General features: G+C 37.8%; 2 protein-coding genes across 5 annotated transcripts; both read left to right on the top strand.

Moving 5' to 3' along the window:
* The first annotated feature begins 1037 nt into the window (after nt 1-1037).
* Nucleotides 1038-6854, top strand: LOC122081209 (O-glucosyltransferase rumi homolog). Of its 2 annotated transcripts, XM_042648229.1 has the most exons (7): nt 1038-1487; nt 2271-2800; nt 4554-4746; nt 4837-4901; nt 5002-5212; nt 6331-6392; nt 6557-6854. In XM_042648229.1, the coding sequence occupies exons 1-7, from the start codon at nt 1374-1376 to the stop codon at nt 6588-6590; spliced, it is 1209 nt and encodes a 402-aa protein (XP_042504163.1). In that variant the 5' UTR covers nt 1038-1373; the 3' UTR covers nt 6591-6854. The 2 variants fall into 2 exon arrangements, with proteins under 2 accessions (XP_042504163.1, XP_042504162.1); XM_042648228.1 differs by having other exon boundaries at nt 1040-1487; nt 6331-6854.
* Nucleotides 6855-12489: 5635 nt separating this feature from the next.
* Nucleotides 12490-17992, top strand: LOC122081153 (probable LRR receptor-like serine/threonine-protein kinase At1g63430). 3 transcript variants are annotated; one of them, XM_042648142.1, is made up of 13 exons: nt 12493-12929; nt 13162-13300; nt 13645-13716; nt 13816-13959; nt 14049-14198; nt 14860-14976; nt 15105-15169; nt 15588-15857; nt 15965-16170; nt 16297-16429; nt 16535-16692; nt 17195-17410; nt 17525-17992. In XM_042648142.1, the coding sequence occupies exons 1-13, from the start codon at nt 12842-12844 to the stop codon at nt 17768-17770; spliced, it is 2004 nt and encodes a 667-aa protein (XP_042504076.1). In that variant the 5' UTR covers nt 12493-12841; the 3' UTR covers nt 17771-17992. The 3 variants fall into 3 exon arrangements, with proteins under 3 accessions (XP_042504075.1, XP_042504076.1, XP_042504077.1); XM_042648141.1 differs by having other exon boundaries at nt 12490-12929; nt 17195-17992; XM_042648143.1 differs by lacking the exon at nt 12493-12929 and having other exon boundaries at nt 13249-13390; nt 17195-17992.
* Nucleotides 17993-18538: the final 546 nt, after the last annotated feature.

The following is an 18538-nucleotide window of genomic DNA, read 5'->3' as shown; positions in this document are numbered from 1 at the left end:
TCCAAGGACCACCACAAGGCCAATTGAAACAGCCTAATGGTCCCTTTACCATTGGAAAGTCCTTTACGATTGCATGATTGGACTTTCAATTGTTAATTATCTTATCCTCAAAATTTATTTAATGAGATGTTATAAAAACTAAACAGATATTTAATTCTACCCTCATAATAAAAGTGTTATATTAAAAGGATAAAAAAAAAATAGAATCAATTTTTCACAATGGTAATTGAATGAGATACACACAAGAGTATCGGGAAAATATTTTGGAAAGATACTAAAACTCTATAGGTTTGTGAACCCTAAAAATAGTGGATGAATTGTCTTCCGTTTTTCTGGTAGAAGATGAACTGTCCTCTCTAGGTTTAACAGAACTTTTTCCATAAAAATATGATACAATTTTATTGTTATAACAAAAAATTTCCTTAATTCTAGTATCCCTTCTGGGATTTTGGCTTTTTTTTTTTTTAATTTCATAATTCATAGATTTTTTTTTTTTTTTAGATGAGACTTGTTATCCCAGTCTTAATTTTACGGTTGAATTGAAAACCCCATGCCCCCACCCACCCCCCCCCCCCTCCCCTCCTTTTCATTTTGGTAGAAACCCACGCAGCCCGTCCAGAACGTTCAAGATTTCAACTATAAGACTTTGAAGGATGCCAATCTAGAGAAGGGTCCCTTGATGGGATTATTTTTCCAATTAAACACTCTTTTGAAGCTTGTTTAGTGGCTTGCAATTACCTAAGAAGATTGGTAAGAACTATTGCAACTGTGGAAAGTGAACGTGAAGCAGATGCTAAGCTAATCTAAGCTAAGATATGATCATGTGTACTGATTAGATAAAATGTTTTTATATATTCTGGTTTTCTGGTTTTCTGGTTTCTAAACCAGAGAACAAATTCAAGTTTTCCAAATATATCTCACCTAGGGAAGGACAGTGTTAGAAGGCGTGACAAACCAACCAACCAACCAACCAAAGGTCCAACAAACAAATTAAGGAGAGAGTAGAAATTCTGGCAGAGGCAGACCCGATTGGAGCAAAACAATAAATATCCTCCTTGTCTCTACTTCTTATTTTTGTTCTCTCTCTTATCATTATCTTATGATCGGTCCTTGTTTTCTGATACATCAAAAAGTAGTGATTGAACTGGGTCATCGGTGGAACCCCCAATTCAATTCCGCAGAAGTACCTCTCGGAAATCAGAAGCTCAGCCGGGAAGGAATAAATAAGAAGTCTAAACAACAAATTTCAGGTGAAGAGAATTGCAGAAGAGACGACAAGCTTCGACCTTTGGGAGAAAGATACAGAAATTATGATTTGGTGCATGCGTTTCTGGGTAAAAGCTGGATGATCAGATACTTTTAAAAGAGAAAGTATGAGAGAAAACTGTCTTCCATGGAAGCTAATAGAGAAGGGACCTTCAAGGACTATTTTGATCTTCCTCCTCCTATTTGCTGCTGGCTTTATTTGTTCTCACTGGATCGACTCTGTAAGTCTCTCTTCTCTCTCACTTACAGAATTCTGCCTCTTCTTCTCCGGAGTCTTTAGCTCCGAAGGTTGGCTCCGGCTAGGACAGGGTGGGGGTGGGTCCCGGTCGTTTTCGTGATTATTATGTTAAAACAACGATGGGACAATGACACCCCACGGCCCCACCCAAAAATAAAAAGCCCATTTTAGGGTTGAAGTTGGAACTTTAGTTTTTGAGTAGGTTAGGTTTCTGATAAATCAGGAATCTAGATCAGGACCCCATGGAGAGAGGAGTTATCTTCTCCGATTCCACCGTTAAAAGAGATATTCAAACCACAAGTTAAAGTAATTAATGTATTTATTAATTCATGATTTGCTTATTAATCCATGAACGGTGAGATCTCGTATGAGGAGATCACTGAGTTAAACCTAAGGGGTAACATAGTTGATGAACAACGAACTTGATACGAATCATAAATTTAAACATCCTAAATTTGTCAAGTATAACCCGAACCATATGATTATGGGGTCAGTATAAATTCACAGGACTAGTCAGACTGAAATTCTTGCTAAAACACCGGATTGTCGTGTGAATCAGGATATTTTTCATTCCCCCGGGAAATGGGTGAAATGGGTGTGTCCGTAAAGTTAACGCACGTGGATATTTCCCTCTTTCAACAATGGGGCCATTTACGGATCGTCTATTTTGTGTGGGTCCCAGAGTTGTACGAATGGGATCTCATCCGTCCGTGACACGTAGTATTTTGACGATTAGTCAATATCTTACCTTTTGTGTTTTTTTCAGTCCATCGGTGGTGCAACACTGAAAGGTTTTCTCAACTCAAATAAGAATCAAGAAATTAAACTTGATTGTTCCACACTAAACATAAGAAAGACCTGCCCAGTTATCTCTCCGGTGAGGTTTCAAGCCACAGATGATCGGAACAGATCATGCCCAGATTATTTCCGGTGGATCCATGAAGATTTACGGCCATGGAAGACCACAGGAATCACAACAGAGATGATAGAGAGAGCCAAGAGTAAGGCTCATTTCCGGTTGGTGATAGTGAATGGAAGGGTTTATGTTGAGAAGTACAGAAATTCGTTTCAAACTAGAGATGTTTTTACGTTGTGGGGGATCCTTCAATTACAGAAGAAGTATCCGGGGAGGTTGCCGGACTTGGAGTTGATGTTCAACTGCGGTGACCGGCCGGCGATCGTATCAAATGATTACCCGCAGCGGCCAAACGCCACAGCTCCGCCACCGTTGTTTCAATACTGCGGGAATGATTCGTCATTGGCTATCGTCTTCCCTGACTGGTCCTTCTGGGGTTGGTAAATTCTCAATTCTCTATTACCCTTATAATTAATGGCTTTCTTCTTCCTTTCATACTTCCACTTATAGTTCCACTAAGCTCATCCCTCACTTACTCCCCTTAGTGCTTGATCCCTTTGAACAGGTGAACTCAACTAGGTAGAAAATAAAGCACTAATGATCTTAATCATCGTTCTGTTTGAAACCTTTAGGCAAAAAAAAATTTTTTTTTTTTGGGGGGGGTGGGGGTGGGTGGGGTTGGGGGTGTTTAAAACACAGCCCATCCTTTAGTCAGTGCCTAAAAAAGTTGAAGAAAGTGAACACATTGGAGCCCACCAGAACCATTATGACAAGCCGACGAGGGATGCAAAAATGGGCTGCGCGTGAGAAATGCGGGACTTAATTTATAGCTAAACTAAGTAGTGGCAAACCCACAAAAATAAAAGAGAGAGAGAGAGAAGAGAGGGGGGGGGGTTTATTTTGGACACTTGCACTAAGGGTGCAAGTTTGGCCCGTTTAGGACCTAGGCTGAGCTTTCCAGCCAGTGGGCTGGACTGAAGTTCAGATATTTACAAATGAGTTGGGCCTCGGTCTGAGCCCAACTTGGGTCGACCTCATACATATAAAATAAACACTTAAATGTAATCATATCCATCATACCGTCACAAAACAGGGCAATTTAGGCCAGCCTGGCCCTACCTAGGGTAAAAACGAGACTGGATCCTCTCCTCAAGTGCTAACCAGCCCTTGGGTGATTCCATCGTCCTTGGAGTGTGAAAAACACCTTTAACATGTGGTTGCAACCCCATGAATGGTGGAATCACCAAATGGGTGAGAGGATCCACAATTTAAAAATAGAGCCAAGTTAGGTTGGGTTGGCCTGAGATATCCCAACCTACCTTACGCTAGGTTAAGGACCTAGGGTTGGGGGTAGGGTTTTAAAAAACTGCCTAATTACACCCCTACTTTGTGGTATAGGAGAGTAATTATTTCATCTCCATAGTCGTACTACTCCAAACCATGGTGATCAATGGAGTGGAGAATGTTTCTTCCCCTAAAAAAAATGGCATTATAACTAAAGTTTATGTCAATCCTTAGCTTTAGCCCTATTCAAAATTCTTGAAATACCTAACCCAACCTAACTTGCGGGCTCCACCTACATGCTTGGATCCCACCTTAGGGGAGTATCACTGGAGACGAATTATCTATTGCTAATTTATCTAATGCTAAGATTTTCTAGATTGATCATTCTTCACTTGTAGTTAGTTTTTTTTTTTTTTTTTTTTTTTGGCAAGGCCCCTTTTAAGGGGGCCAAATATATTAAGCCCCCTAGGGGATAAACTGCTGGACAATTACCAACAACTCCTCAGGAAACAAGGAAACCCAAAGGCCCTCATATGGGTAGCCAACTGTCCACTTAGATAAGGAATGAGCTACAACATTCTTCGCTCTAGAAATATGGCAGAAACAACAAAAATCAAAACTAACCTGGAGGACTTTAATATCCTCAATAACTGCAAAAAAAATTCCAACAAAGACAAGGCTCAGGCAATAAACAGAAAACCAGAAAATATAAGTTAGTGTTTTTCCCAAGATATCATGTGGAACAATAGGTCAATTTGATTCTGATTTGGATGATTGGAGACATCAAAAAAAAAAATTTGTTTAATATATAATGGGCCATGGGGTGGTTGGGCTTAGCTCTGTAATTCAATAGACATGATCTATCTGGGTTAAGAATCCAGAATATAAGTTTGTGTTGTGTTGGTGTAGGCCAGAGATTAACATAAAGCCATGGGAACCTTTGTCGAAGGAATTGAGAGAAGCTAACAAGAAAACCAGATGGATTCAAAGGGAACCTTATGCTTTTTGGAAAGGTAATCCTTATACATCTCAAAGCAGGAAAGATCTCATGAATTGCAATCCAACAGACCAGCACGATTGGAAAGTTCGCGCTTACAACCAGGTTAATTATTAAGTGATCTAACTCCTTAACTTCTTCCTCTTCCTTATTTATTTTGTTAACTAGATACTAATAGCTAGGAAGCATTTGCAGGACTGGAAAAGAGAGGTTGAACAAGGTTTTAGACAATCAGATCTAGCGAAACAATGCAATCACAGGTGATATTAAATTCAAAAGTTAGAATTCTCCATTTTTTTTTTTTTTTTTTGCAGCTTATTTTGTTCTTAAATTTAATGTTTAAACATTAATAATGAACAGATATAAGATATTCGTGGAAGGAAGAGGATGGTCTGTAAGCCAGAAATATATTATGGCTTGTAATTCCATGACTTTGTTCGTAAAGCCTCAATACTATGACTTCACCACAAGAAGCTTAGTACCTATGTATCACTACTGGCCTATAAAGGGAGACAATTTGTGCAGACGTATTAAGTTCGCAGTCGACTGGGGAAACATTTACAAGCAAGAGGTGATCTCTCTCTCTCTCTCTCATAACTAGCCCCCCAATAAAGACTCTTCATCCACCCATGATGTGACTTTATGATTGAACTCTTGGTGGGTCAATTTCTTTCTTAAACTCTCCTCATTATTGTGTAGCTGATTGAAAGTATCCCTTTCAGTCTAACCCAATTCTCCAATGTTGTGGCTTAAGGGATACTCTCTTCACCTTGGGGTGAAGGGAATCAAAACTTGGTATATAACTCTATGGCATCCATTTACGCCAAGTCAAAAGGTATTTTGTGTAACTAGCTTACAGGTAAGTACCTTCCTACACAGCTCAATAATTCTGACCATTGGATGGATAGGTATGTGGTTTAGATTAATCATGTGTCAAATTTAAGAACCCAAATTCACCTATTTTTTTTTCTCATGCATTGACATGTACCTTCTTGGTAGTCTCCATGCACATTGTTGATGCATACACTCTTGGTAATTCTGAATTTTCAAAATCTAGCCCACATCAGTGTTCGAGTTGGCTGGTTGTGGGTTCGAGTCGACACGCCTCAATTTCACTCGTTAGTCCTACAGAAGCACTGTTTGTCATGTGAGGGCTTCGGCCTAGAGGTTATGATCACTAATACCATGGAGTACCATTTTTACCTTAGAAAATTAAGAGAGGGGTGGGCTGAGCCAAGGGCTTCAGAATTTTTGAAGGCCCAAACTTGACGCTTTGTGCAGGGAGTACCGGAGTAGTGTTAAAAGGAATAAACAGGGCAAACAGTTGGATGGGCTGGAGCTGAAAGCTTTAAAACTAGCCCATTGGGTCTCTGATCCATACTGGAGCTGGACCCTCTGGATTCAGTTAGGTTGGCCCAGTCTAAGAAATCCTGGTTGCCTACTGTTTCCATATTTCAATTAAGGTCTCCACCACACCAATGGCAGTACAGAGAATGGTATCATGAACATGGGACCCATAAGGTCAAGGTAAGAGGAAAAATAATATTAAAAAATCCCATATGAGAGGGCGATAGTACACTGCCGCCGTGATGGGGAATTTTTTCCCTAATTGTTTGTGTTTATAGTTCCCAATTCCCACTTCTATCATATGAGGTGCTAATATATAATCTTCCTTTGACGACTTAGCAGGCACAAGGCATAGGAAGGGCAGCAAGCAATTTCATAGAGGAGGAGCTAAAGATGGATTATGTGTATGATTACATGTTTAATTTACTAAATGAATATGCTAAGCTCTTGAAATATAAGCCTACTATACCTAAAGGTGCCATTGAATTTTGTTCGGAGACAATGGCTTGCCCTGCAAATGGGTTGATGAAGAAGTTCATGATGGATTCCATGGTTAATTTTCCTGCAGATACAAGCCCATGTACCATTCCACCTCCCTTTGATCCTCCTTCTCTTCAAGCTTTTCTTAAAGAAAAAGAGGAAACATTAAAGCAAGTGGAGGCAATGGAGAACAAATCTTAGAGGCTTGAACCTCATTCAAGGTCAATAGTCTCTCTCTTCTTTTTTTTTTTTTTACACACGAATTTCTTTTATTGCAAAATGGTGTAATAAAGGTCTTGTACTAGAATAATGATTAGAGAGGGAAAGATGTAAATTACAAACTCTGAAAATAATAGTGGAAATTTCAAAGAATGATTCCAATCCAATGGTAAATCATCTATCGATATTTTTTGGGAATCCTCAAACCCTTTAGGCATAAGATGGAGATGGATTATTGGTATATGAAACGCATCCAGCTCAATACAGGTATCAATACGTGAACTAAATCTGAGTCTGGATCAGGTCCTCGTATGAGAACCATTACCATTCTCATACGATGTTTGCTCCACACATGAAATCCACTCAATCTCTCTCGTCTTAAAACATATTTTCACTTTGAATGTTTTAAAGTATAAATCAGACACCATAGGAGAATGATTATCGTACGATGTCTCTCTCTTAAACAAGAAAATAAAATCGCATTAGTGAGGCTAAATTGGAGGGCCATTCTTGGGGGTGAAGTCTAAAGTCCAAATTAAAACTGCAATTTTGATTTCGAAATAGCCCACAATGAATGAATGTAATTTAACTTAGGGTATTGGACCCCTGACCCTCATGGTCGGTTCCCATTATTCTGTCTGAAAAATACTCTATGCATGTGGCATCATTTGCCAGGGACAGGATGAGTACACTTTTTTACAAAAAAATATATATATATATATATATATATATATAAATTGATAGGTACAATCAAGAAGCCATTAAAATCAGGAAAATAGATAGGAAACAATCTTGAGGAGTAAAGGACATACATAATTATTTATGTACCTGCACTGCTTTATGGAAACAAGTAGCAACCACTCAAGTCTTTGCTCAATTTTATTGTTGATGCATGCCTTTGCTTCTTATGGCATCGCCTCTGATTAATATCCCCTTCTATGCACACCCATCAAGTAGCAACCACTCATAATGTTTGATTATTTGTATATTTAGGAATATATATTTAATTATTTATATGTTAGGGAGGTTTTTTTGTTTACATATGAATTTTGGACTCACTTGTGTGATCGAGTGCCCAGAATTGTTAAAAAAACTAGAATTAGATCATCCCATTATTGTACAGGGTTGATCATAGTTTTGGAACTACTTGATAAATTAGACGGTTCTAGGATTGGCCCCCTTGGAACCAAAACTAATTAGGAACTTTTACGATTATCTTTTTTTTTTTTTTTTGGTAAAAATAGATTTATTCAGAAGAGCAGGAAAGATGCAAGGATGCCAAACATTGATCTTAAATTCAAGGATCGGAAATGGACTAAACTGTCATGTATGTCATAGACAGAGCCCTCTTTGCTAAAGAGTCAACTAAACTATTTAACTCCCTAGGAATGAAAGAAAAAATACAATATTCAAAAGAGGATTTCAAATGCAAAATATCCTCTAAAATGAGCTTGATAGTCAAAGGGGCTGATGAGATTCCATGCTGCAAGAAAGTCACCACATCTTTATTGTCATACTTCTACATAATATGAGACATATCTTTATAAGTAACTTGCAAAAGAGGTTAGCGGATTGCCAAAGCTTAACCCACTAAAGCCACTTGAAATTGAACAAGACTGGAGATAGCAAACTGAGGACGCCCTTGATATTCACGACGAACACATTTAATACTCGTCAATTCGTCATGGTCTCTACAAGGTAAGTTTACAAAACCATTATTAAACAGATGAAAGTTTCTTAAAGCAAGTAGGACATGACATGCAAGAGAGGGGCACAACTATTCTTGTACAACTACAAAGGATAGTGTGTGCTGGAAATAGGGATGGAGAAAACAGAGAATTTTGATGTATCCTACACCACTTGTTCAGAGAACCGTGCCCTACAATGTTTAATGCCTCTAGACAAAACACGAAAAGGAAATAGACTACAAAAGACAAGGGGTTTAAATCTAGATTAACCAGATGTAGGACATCTTTTTCACAAGAACTTGGTCAAATCTAGATTAACCAGATGTAGGACATCTTTCTCACAAGAACTTGGTCAAATAGAGGATCCACCACAATATTATGTTTTGTCATGTATTTCCAAATAGATCTCTAAGTTAGATCTTTTGCATCCTTCTAAATTTACATCAAATGGCGTTTTAGATTTTAATTTTGTTTCTCTTTCTTACTATTTTCTTGCATCTTGGGATCTTCCCCTTATTTCTCTCCCTAGGGTTTTTGTGTATCTTTCTTTTAATAGTTGGTTCTCTCATCCCTGATTTTATATATATATATATATATATCAGCCTTTTTTATATTTATTTTCTCTTCAACTTTATCTTTTTATGTATCACCCATCTGATATTTGCTTTTTTCCTTCTCTATTTTATGTTGTATCATCCTTTTTTTTTTGTTTTTTTGCCGAGTTGGGCTTCTCGGGTGGAGACCTACGATTATCCCAATGGGCAGTTGGGTAAGCATCCTAAGCCCAACCCATCAGTAGGAGGTAGAAAAAAAAAATAAAAAAATGTGACATGAGTTGGTTGCTGGGGCTTTTGGGGTTTTATTTTTTTCTCCTCTATTTGGTGGTTGGAAATATATTGAAGAAAAACAGTAAAATACAAACCACAGGGCATCCGCGACCAACTGAAACAAAACAAGCAAGTGGATGATCATGATTAGGGAGACGATTGGAGTTTTGAGTATAGTAATCATGATCAGGGAGACCATTAAAGTAGAGTAAGAGTTACTTATGAAGGAAATGGAGATGAACTTGGACATGAGAACTTCATTAATTAGCAAGGTTAGCTGAGTAGTGAATAGACCACCACCAGCCTTCATTTCCTAGTAATGTCACACACCATTGTTGCCCCTGACTTAAAGGAAAGAGTGAACTGCTTGCGTAAATATGGGCCATCATCATATATGATGCAGGTGTACTTAGTTTTCTAGGTGCATTAAACCCATTAACCTCTTTATTTTATGGGTTTTATTTTATTTTATTTGGGGTAGTATAATCAACCTCTTTAAATTTGGTAGGTCGTATCCTTCTCTTTTGATGTTTGATAGGCAAATCTTGTCCGGGTCTCATGGGGGACGTACACCTAGTCTGTGGCTGCACCACGTGTATCGTGTACAATGGAGAACAACCCACCAATATTGGCCCACCTTAAAGGTTTTTTTTTTTTTTTTTTTTTTTTTTTTTTTTTTTAACACTGGTATGATAGGGAATTCCAATAAGGTGGAGGGGTAACTAGTCAGGAGGGTTGACCTATATATTAGAGTCAAGTGTCTAATTGTCTACCATTAAATTAAAAGCTCATTCCTCTAAACAATAATCTGATTGTGTTTGTTATTATCAAATAAAGCGAGATTTCATAAAATAATCTTTAGATTTCTAGTACGAAAACTCATAGCATTAAATGGAAACAATCCGAAGAGTATGTCAAGAAACATCTAAAGTCCATGATAATTGATTAATTGAATATACGATTGCTCTGCAATTGGGACTGCTATGGTAGTTGTTCTGATCTTTGGTATCTCGGCCTCTACTTCCTTTGTAACTCATTCTATTGTAAAAAATGCTGCTCGTTTCATTGGGTGTATCGTATACTATTTGCTCCAGATAATCAATGTGAGACTCAATAGATGTTTTATGTATAACATACCACCATTTTATGGTTCCATATGAACACGAAGAATGCAGCCTCACTGAATCTAACCTCTCTCTCTCAATTTAATAATCGTCTTTCAAAGCTATATGGACATCTTTCTGAATTAATAAAGCTTATTTGCTTGGGCAAGCGCCAATGAAAGAGTGAGACAGGTGGCATAAGGGTTAAGTTAAGATGGCTACTAGAGTTGAGGGAGTGTGATTAAGCTTCAAAAATCTTAAGAAATGTTGAAACTTGAGAGTAGAGAAAGAAGGTCCTTCACAAATCTCAAAAGGATAATCCATCCTTTAGGGAGCATATGGTGGCAAGTGAAAGGGGATCTAAGGGCCCACCTCCCACTTGCATTTCTTCTAAAAGACCATAGAAACCAATCTCACTTGGTCTCACCAAAAAAAAAAATCTCAGTTGGTCCGTTTTGAAAAAACAAGGCCCATGGAGGGGCCCAATGTGTCTATTGCTTTGTTTGAAATTTAAAATGAAAACAACAAGAATTATAATCCATTCCCACCCTCCTTATCTTTCCTTGTTTGAGATTAAAAAAAAAAAAAACTCAACCCCCTTTCCTTGATACTTCCATCCTCAACTCCCCATCCATTATTTGTTTTATGTACTGTGGTTTTAATTGTTTTTGCTTGGAAGCATTGTCAATGAGGAGGATCCTTCAAGGCTAAACAATCTCCATGCCCTCTCTTGTGTCACCATTAACTTATTAAAGGATGTGCTTAATTATTTCATGTAAAAAAAAAATTTCAATTAAAGAACTTAATAAAGGGGAAAAAATATTAAGAATATAGCCACCTACAGGAAGCAGGAAGACAAAATAGTACTTCTTCCACATGAGTCAAGATACCTAGTAGGGTCCACATTTCAAACCTTTCAGTGGTCCAACCCCCTCTCATCTAACAAAACACTGTTAAAAAATGTAATAGAAAAATAGGGGAAAACCCCTAAAAGGACGGTAGGAAAGGAAAATGAAAGGGTGACATGTGGGGTATGGTTTCCATCTAAACATTCTAAATCTACTTGACTGATCTTTCATGGGGGACAACTGTTATGAATGTAATGTGAGAAACTCTAGTTTAGTAGCTTTTTTCAAAATCTCTTTTTAACTTTTGCTTTAGACCTTAACAAACTTGGGAGACTTAATGGAGATGTTTTAGTTGAATTTACACAAACTGCCCTTGATCTTACTTGACATATATAAAAACATTGTCTTTTTTATGTTTGTGAATCCCTAAAGTTTGATTAGCTTGTAAGTTACTTAAGATAGGGAAGATATTTTATATAATTGGGAGAGTTTTCCCATTCATGAATCTACCATTGTTAAGATTGTCAAATTTCAGTTCAAATTGATTTAATTAACTAAAATCGATCAATTCAATCGTAACTATATTGAAAGAACTCTTAATCGAAAAAAATAACACTACCTAATTGTGTGGCTATTGCATCAATGCTTCGGCAAGGGACGTCTTCTCATATGTCCTATGTCAGACATAGAGGGTGCAACTGGGTAGCGTTGAATGAATTTAAGTTCACCCATTTTCCTACTTCAATCATAGTAATAATTGATCGTTGATTTACTTTACCCTAATTCATAGGGGCTCTAGGGATAATTCAGTCTTTCCATCTAAGTAAATTTGAAAAGTTCCACTTCACCCAACTCGATTGACAGCTCTTAACCTTTTTCCCATTTCAAAACCGCGTGATTATTTGACGTGATTAACAAGTTTAATGTGCCACTACTCATTACTCTCAGAAATTCCCTCATTAAGCCTTAAGTGGAGTACTTAAACAGTTAAACTACTCTCAGATAGTGATCATTATCATAAGCTTCCAACATGTGCGGAAGCTACGCCCTCGAAGTCTGAGCCACACGATCCAAAGTGTTTATTAGATGAGACCGGTGGGCCACATACAAGTGTGAGTAAGCTATTTTCAACCATCAGATCTTCATTCTTTTGAACACCTTTGTTCTCATATCATATCGCGAGATTTTAATTTCTCAGTTGGTGAGATGCTCTCTAACCAATCGATCAATAGGAACCCTTCTAAAAACAATTATTTGCGCCAAAATTATTACGAATATTTTCCAAAAGAAAGAATTAATCTTTTTACAAAAGAAAGGATTAATCCCACTTCCCCACTTCGCTTTTCTTTCTGTTTTTGTTTCAAAATCATAGGACTCCTCTTAACTTCTAAGTCTTAACTACTTTCATGTTTTCTGTTCACGCTTAACTTTTTCACATCTGGGTTCTACTTGTTTCTTCATTTTTCTTTGCTTCTCTTGTATGATTTCTTTTAATGGGTAGTTGCAGAAACTGATGTCAAACTCGGTATCTCCCAGCAGAAAAAGAGGGGGGAAATTTTTCTGGGTTTCCAACTTGAGAGAGTTTTAAGTTTATTTGGAATGTTTGGGCTGATGGGTTCTTTTTCTTGTTTTGGGATTCTGTAAGAAGCTTCTGTTCATATAGTGATAGATTGCAGAGAATCGCAAACATGATGGGATCATTCGGCTCGTTTCAGCTTCTCTTGGTTACTTGGGGTGTTCTTTTTGGCTTCTCTGATTCTTTTGTGACTAATGAAGGTATATATTGTTTTTCCTCCTTAGAATCTTGATTAATGTCGATCCTTTGAATGCAAGTGTTTATAAGTTCTGTGTAATGTGATTTTTAAGTTTAGGGAACTTCGGAAGTGAAATTTAAGTTTGAGTTTTTGATACCCGGCAATTGATTTTTGCTGGCATTTTTTGCCGGAAAGATTCATTTGAGTTCATTCCTAATTGAGTTTTTCTTTTTCCTCCTTGAGAATTTTCACAGTTCGGGCTCTTACGGCCTTCAGGGAAGCTATTTATGAGGACCCTTCATCTGTTTTATCAAATTGGAATGCGCTCGATGCTGATCCTTGCAACTGGTCCGGCATTTCTTGTTCACTGGGTCGAGATCATGTTATCAAGCTGTAAGAAGAGAACCTGCCAATTTCTTAGCATATTTAACTGTCTTTCGCATAGGCCAAGAGCTGGTCCTCCAGTGTCTACTTGGATACATAGTAAGCTAGTTTAGCCGAGATTTTGGAAAATTTGATATAAAGTTTCTTATTAAGGCAGTAGGATTTGTAGCAGTTTCAATTAAAAAAAAATTGATGTCTCACTTGAGTTCAGCAAACTGATACTGAGTTGTTTCATTACCCAGTTCTTTTTTCACATTGTCTAGGTTATCTGAAGATCTATATGCATAGTTGAGTGGTTTGTGAATTTTCGTTGAAACTATTTTGATGATTTCATTGATTTATGGGTTCTGCAGAAACCTCTCTTCTTGTTCTCTAAGGGGATTTCTTGCACCAAATTTGGGGTCCCTCTTCTCCCTGCAAGAATTGTATGGTTTGTTGGACACATTAAGATGAAAGTGCATTCATTTATTTTAATCTTTTAAAATTGGGTACTGGAGCCTGCTTTAATCTTGTTCTTTCTGCAGAATCCTGCACAAAAATAGTCTCATTGGGACGATACCAAAAGAAATTGGCATGTTAAAAAACCTAAAGGTCTTGGATCTGGGAATGAATCAACTTACTGGGCCCATTCCCCCAGAGATTGGAAATTTGAACAGTGTAATGAAAATGTAAGATTTGTAAAATTGTCATTACTGGTTTTTTTTTCTTTTTTTCTTAAGACTTCTCTTACTGATACAGTTTGCTTCAACTGTTGCAGAAACCTTCAATCGAATGGATTGTCCGGCAGTGTTCCTCCTGAGCTTGGAAATTTGAGTAACCTTGTGGAACTGCGCTTGGATAGGAACAGGCTTCAAGGAACTGTTCCTGGCAGCAACAACTCAAGCTCTGCATCTAACATGCAAGAGATGTAAGTGTAATTTATTTTTGAGGATTCCAATAGGAAGCCCTTTTTTTTAGGGTGGGAGGGGGTTGGTGGTGGTGGAGGTGGGGGTGGGGCAAAATGTTTTGAATTCATCATCTGAAAATGTATTGCCACTTTCTTTCATTTTTTCAGCAACATCCCTCCTAGTGTGGCACATATCTGCAGTAAATATTTGCTATTGGATATAGTGAAGATCCTGGTAACTGGAGGCAATGATGATGATGTCCATGGCATGATTAGAAAATGTATTATCAACTCAACTCAATTCAGCTTCATCCCTAAAAAAAGGGATTGGCTGTTAGAAAATGTATTCTGAGGGTGCATATTATTCTTCGGATGCATATTGTGTTAATCTGTTATTATTGATTAGAAACTGTTATTGATACAATGAACAAATTGGTGGATGACTGAAGCTGTCTGTAGGTAGGTCGGTTTTCTGAAGGATTTGATTTGCTAAAAATTGCAAGGCATATTACTTTCACTCTGTGCGATTGATTTGCCTATTCACATTTATTGACCTACATTTTAGATTTGAATCTCATCTATATGTAGCTCTATCTTGTAGAACATCACATTCATTTAGTTGAATGTAACTCTTCAAAGATTTGTGATTCAAATGATTAGCTTACGGATATTACTCCTCTAGGTATGCATCACATGGAAATGCAACTGGCTTCTGCCGCACATCTCAGTTAAGGAATGCAGATTTCTCATACAACTTTTTCGTTGGAAGAATACCCCGGTGCCTGAATTATCTCCCCAGGTGCCCATGCTTTTCCCTTCTTTTTTAGGTCATATTAACAAGTGAAATTTATGTTTCCGGACACCTTTTTTGACCCTCTTTAATATTATTTTTCCTCCAGAACCAACCTGTTTTTTTCTTTTCTACAGAACAAGTTTCCAAGGTAACTGCTTCCAAGATAAAGAATCCAAACAGCGTCCTTCTATGCGATGTGGTGCGTTCCTACTAATTGCCTTGCCCCCAAAGTTGTGGAACTGCAAAAGCTGATTAATTGTATTCCTGACAACAATTGTTGCCTTGGCACCCTTTTTAAATTTCATCAAAGCAATAAAACTTCAGAAGTCCTTTGTCGGGGATGAAAATTCTTTCAAGCTAAGTGAATGTTTTTGAAGTGAAACAAAGAATTTGTCAATTTTCTCTTGGGGTCCTGGGTCCTATGAAGGGAAAATGGGTTTTTGGGACTCATAATTTGTAATCTGTCTCGTCTTCAAAGATTGTGTGGCACAAAAGTTAGCATGATAAGGATGATTTTTAGCCATTCTGCATTAATTAATCGTAATTAAATGATCTGATATATGAATTTATGGATTGATGGCATCTGAAAATATAGTGATTTATTCCTTTTTATGCAGGTGCTTCTCCAGTAACTTCATCTACAAAAAGCCATCCAGGAGCATACCCGAAGCACCGACAGGCTGAAAATGGCCATAAACATCATGAGGCATCAAAACCCGTGTGGCTATTGGCTCTAGAAATTGTAACAGGGACAGTTGCGGGCTTCCTCTTGCTTATTGCTGCTTTTGCTGCTGCTAAAAGATGCAATGCGCAATCTTCTGATATAATTCCATGGAAGAAAAATGTAAACAGGAAGGACCACAAGGACCATCTGATTATATACATGGGTTAGTTTATCCACGGAATATTTCTGTTTCTGTCCTCTGTGACTTTTGCTTTCTATGTGGTCTGTAAATATTGTCTTGAGTACTTGGTGGTTGTGGTTTCTAAATAGAACCCGAAAAGCTGAAGGATGTAGTAAGGTTTAGCAGACAGGAACTTGAAGTAGCCTGTGAGGATTTCAGCAACATTATAGGCTCCTCCCCGGACAGTTTAGTGTACAAAGGCACCATGAAGGGCGGACCAGAGATTGCTGTGATATCACTTTGCATAAAGGAGGAGTACTGGACTGGCTATCTTGAGCTTTACTTTCAAAGAGAGGTAATTCTTTGAATTTTGATTTTCCAGACTTGGCTTAGTGATGTCTCCATTCTGTAGTCTGCATGAGAAAGCGTCAGAGTCCATAAAAGAGAGTGACTCAGATTTCTCAGTTATTTCTTGCTTCAGGTGGCAGATTTGGCAAGATTAAATCATGAGAACACCGGAAAATTACTGGGTTGTTGCAGGGAGGCCAACCCGTTTTCCAGGATGCTGGTCTTTGAATATGCATCAAATGGGACACTCTATGAGCATCTCCACTGTAAGTGAGATCTTTGAGCATCTTTTCCCTGTGCTTTGACTTTTAGGGAGGTTGCTTTTTCTCTACATCTTCTGATAGCTAAAGCACCTCATAATTTAACTGCAGATGGGGAAGGATGTCAATTATCTTGGAGCCGACGCATGAAAATTATTTTAGGCATTGCTCGTGGTCTAAGATATCTTCATACAGAACTTGAGCCTCCATTCACTATATCCGAACTAAGTTCAAATGCTGTATATCTTACAGAGGAATTTTTCCCCAAGGTATGCTCAAACCGATTTTCAGAATGATCTCAGGTTGAGGAGTTCAAACAGGATTCTGAAAACCTAACTCAATAAAGTAATTTAAATCAAAATGTCTCTAGGAACAAAAGCAACTAAAGAAATATTAGAATATCTCAACATGGCTAGGATAGACTGAGGAATTCCAAAGAATTGGCTTAGTAGGTCAAACTTAACAGTGTAGGACCCTGGTTGAAGCTTTCGAGAAGGGGAAGTAAATTTGGATACTTCACTGAGTCATGACTCAACTTGGTTTTGGAGTTAGTGCAACCTTTGGGGGATGGTGTACCCTGTCCTCCCTCCACTATGAATGCAGGAATGGCTAGATGGTGATTGCGAAGCATAATTGAACACACAGCTCAAACTTACAACTTTTTTGTTTTTTAACTGTCTCATATGAAGCTCTTCAGGTTCATATCATTTCGTATGTGCTTTCTATTTTAGTAGTACTGCCTTATAATGACTTTTTCTCTCTACTCTGCAGCTTGTTGATTTTGAAAGCTGGAAAACAGTTCTGGCAAGATCAGAAAAGAACTCAGGTTCCATTGGTAATGGAGGCACATTATGTAGTTTTCAAGAATCTCTAGATGAGCGCCATTTGGATGTCCAAGGGAATTTATTTGCCTTTGGAGTACTCTTACTAGAAATAATCAGTGGGAGACCTCCATACTGCAAAGACAGAGGATGCTTAGTAGATTGGGTAAGAAACCACTTTAGATTTGGGTTTTTGTTCAAATTCTTCCTTTACAATACCCCATATAGTATGGTTAGCCTATGCATTTCTGAAACAACATTTCTTGTCTACCTGGTCCAGGCTAAGGAGTATGTAGATATGCCAGAAATAATGTCTTATCTAGTGGATCCAGAGTTGAGACATTTCAGATATGATGACCTAAAAGTAATCTGTGAGGTGGTGAGCCTATGCATTCAGTCTGATTCTGCTAAGCGACCATCGATGAAAGAGCTGTGCCCCATGTTAGACAGTAGAATCGACGTTTCAGTATCTGCTGATCTTAAAGAGTGTCCTTTGGCATGGGCTGAGCTTGCTTTATCTTCATAGTCACATTGAAGATGCAGAATGTAAATCAGAAATACACATCTGTATTACTTACATTTTTTTTTTCTTTTAGGAAAGATTGCATGCTGAAGAAAATATAGAGCTTCATGCACTGCAAATGCCATTATATTTGTGTATACTACTAATGTGGAAAGTTGAGAGATCACTAATGAATTTAATGGATCTGTTACATTTGCCTCTCTTCTAATGGATCTGATTTTGGCCTATTGAATGCTTTCTATTAAAAATAACTGCAGATTCCTACTGGTTACCATGAACCCTACAACCAGAAGGTTCAGAACTGAAGTTAAGGTCTGAAAATCTAAAAGAAACCCTAATCATGGAACACTTTGGCACAATCTGTAAAATCCAAACAAAGAGGGAAGCTAAGTACCTACCTTATTAGGGCTTTGCAGCTCAACTAGGGTTTTAGGAATCAATACCGGTATCTTTAAGGGAAAAATGTTCGACACAGACAGATACATATCGTTATCGGTTTCAGAACTGGCCGATAACGCGATCTGATACCGTGGACTAAATATATGAGGTCATCTCTAGCTATTTTGATATATCATGGACTACACTTCTCAGCCGGAGGACTGCCTCAAAGAGGCTCGATTAATGGGCTTGGAAGAACCCAATAATTGTCACATATGGGCTTGGCCCATGTGGCCAGTAGTCAGAGAAATAGAATGCTTTTTGTACACCATAATAATAATCTGTTACAAATAGTAAGGAAAAATGTTCTTTGAGCTGTCAGGGAAGGTTATG

This window comes from Macadamia integrifolia, chromosome 6 (genome assembly GCF_013358625.1).
Source record: "Macadamia integrifolia cultivar HAES 741 chromosome 6, SCU_Mint_v3, whole genome shotgun sequence".
Lineage (NCBI taxonomy): Eukaryota > Viridiplantae > Streptophyta > Magnoliopsida > Proteales > Proteaceae > Macadamia > Macadamia integrifolia.
This window is presented reverse-complemented; position numbering and strand designations above follow the sequence as displayed.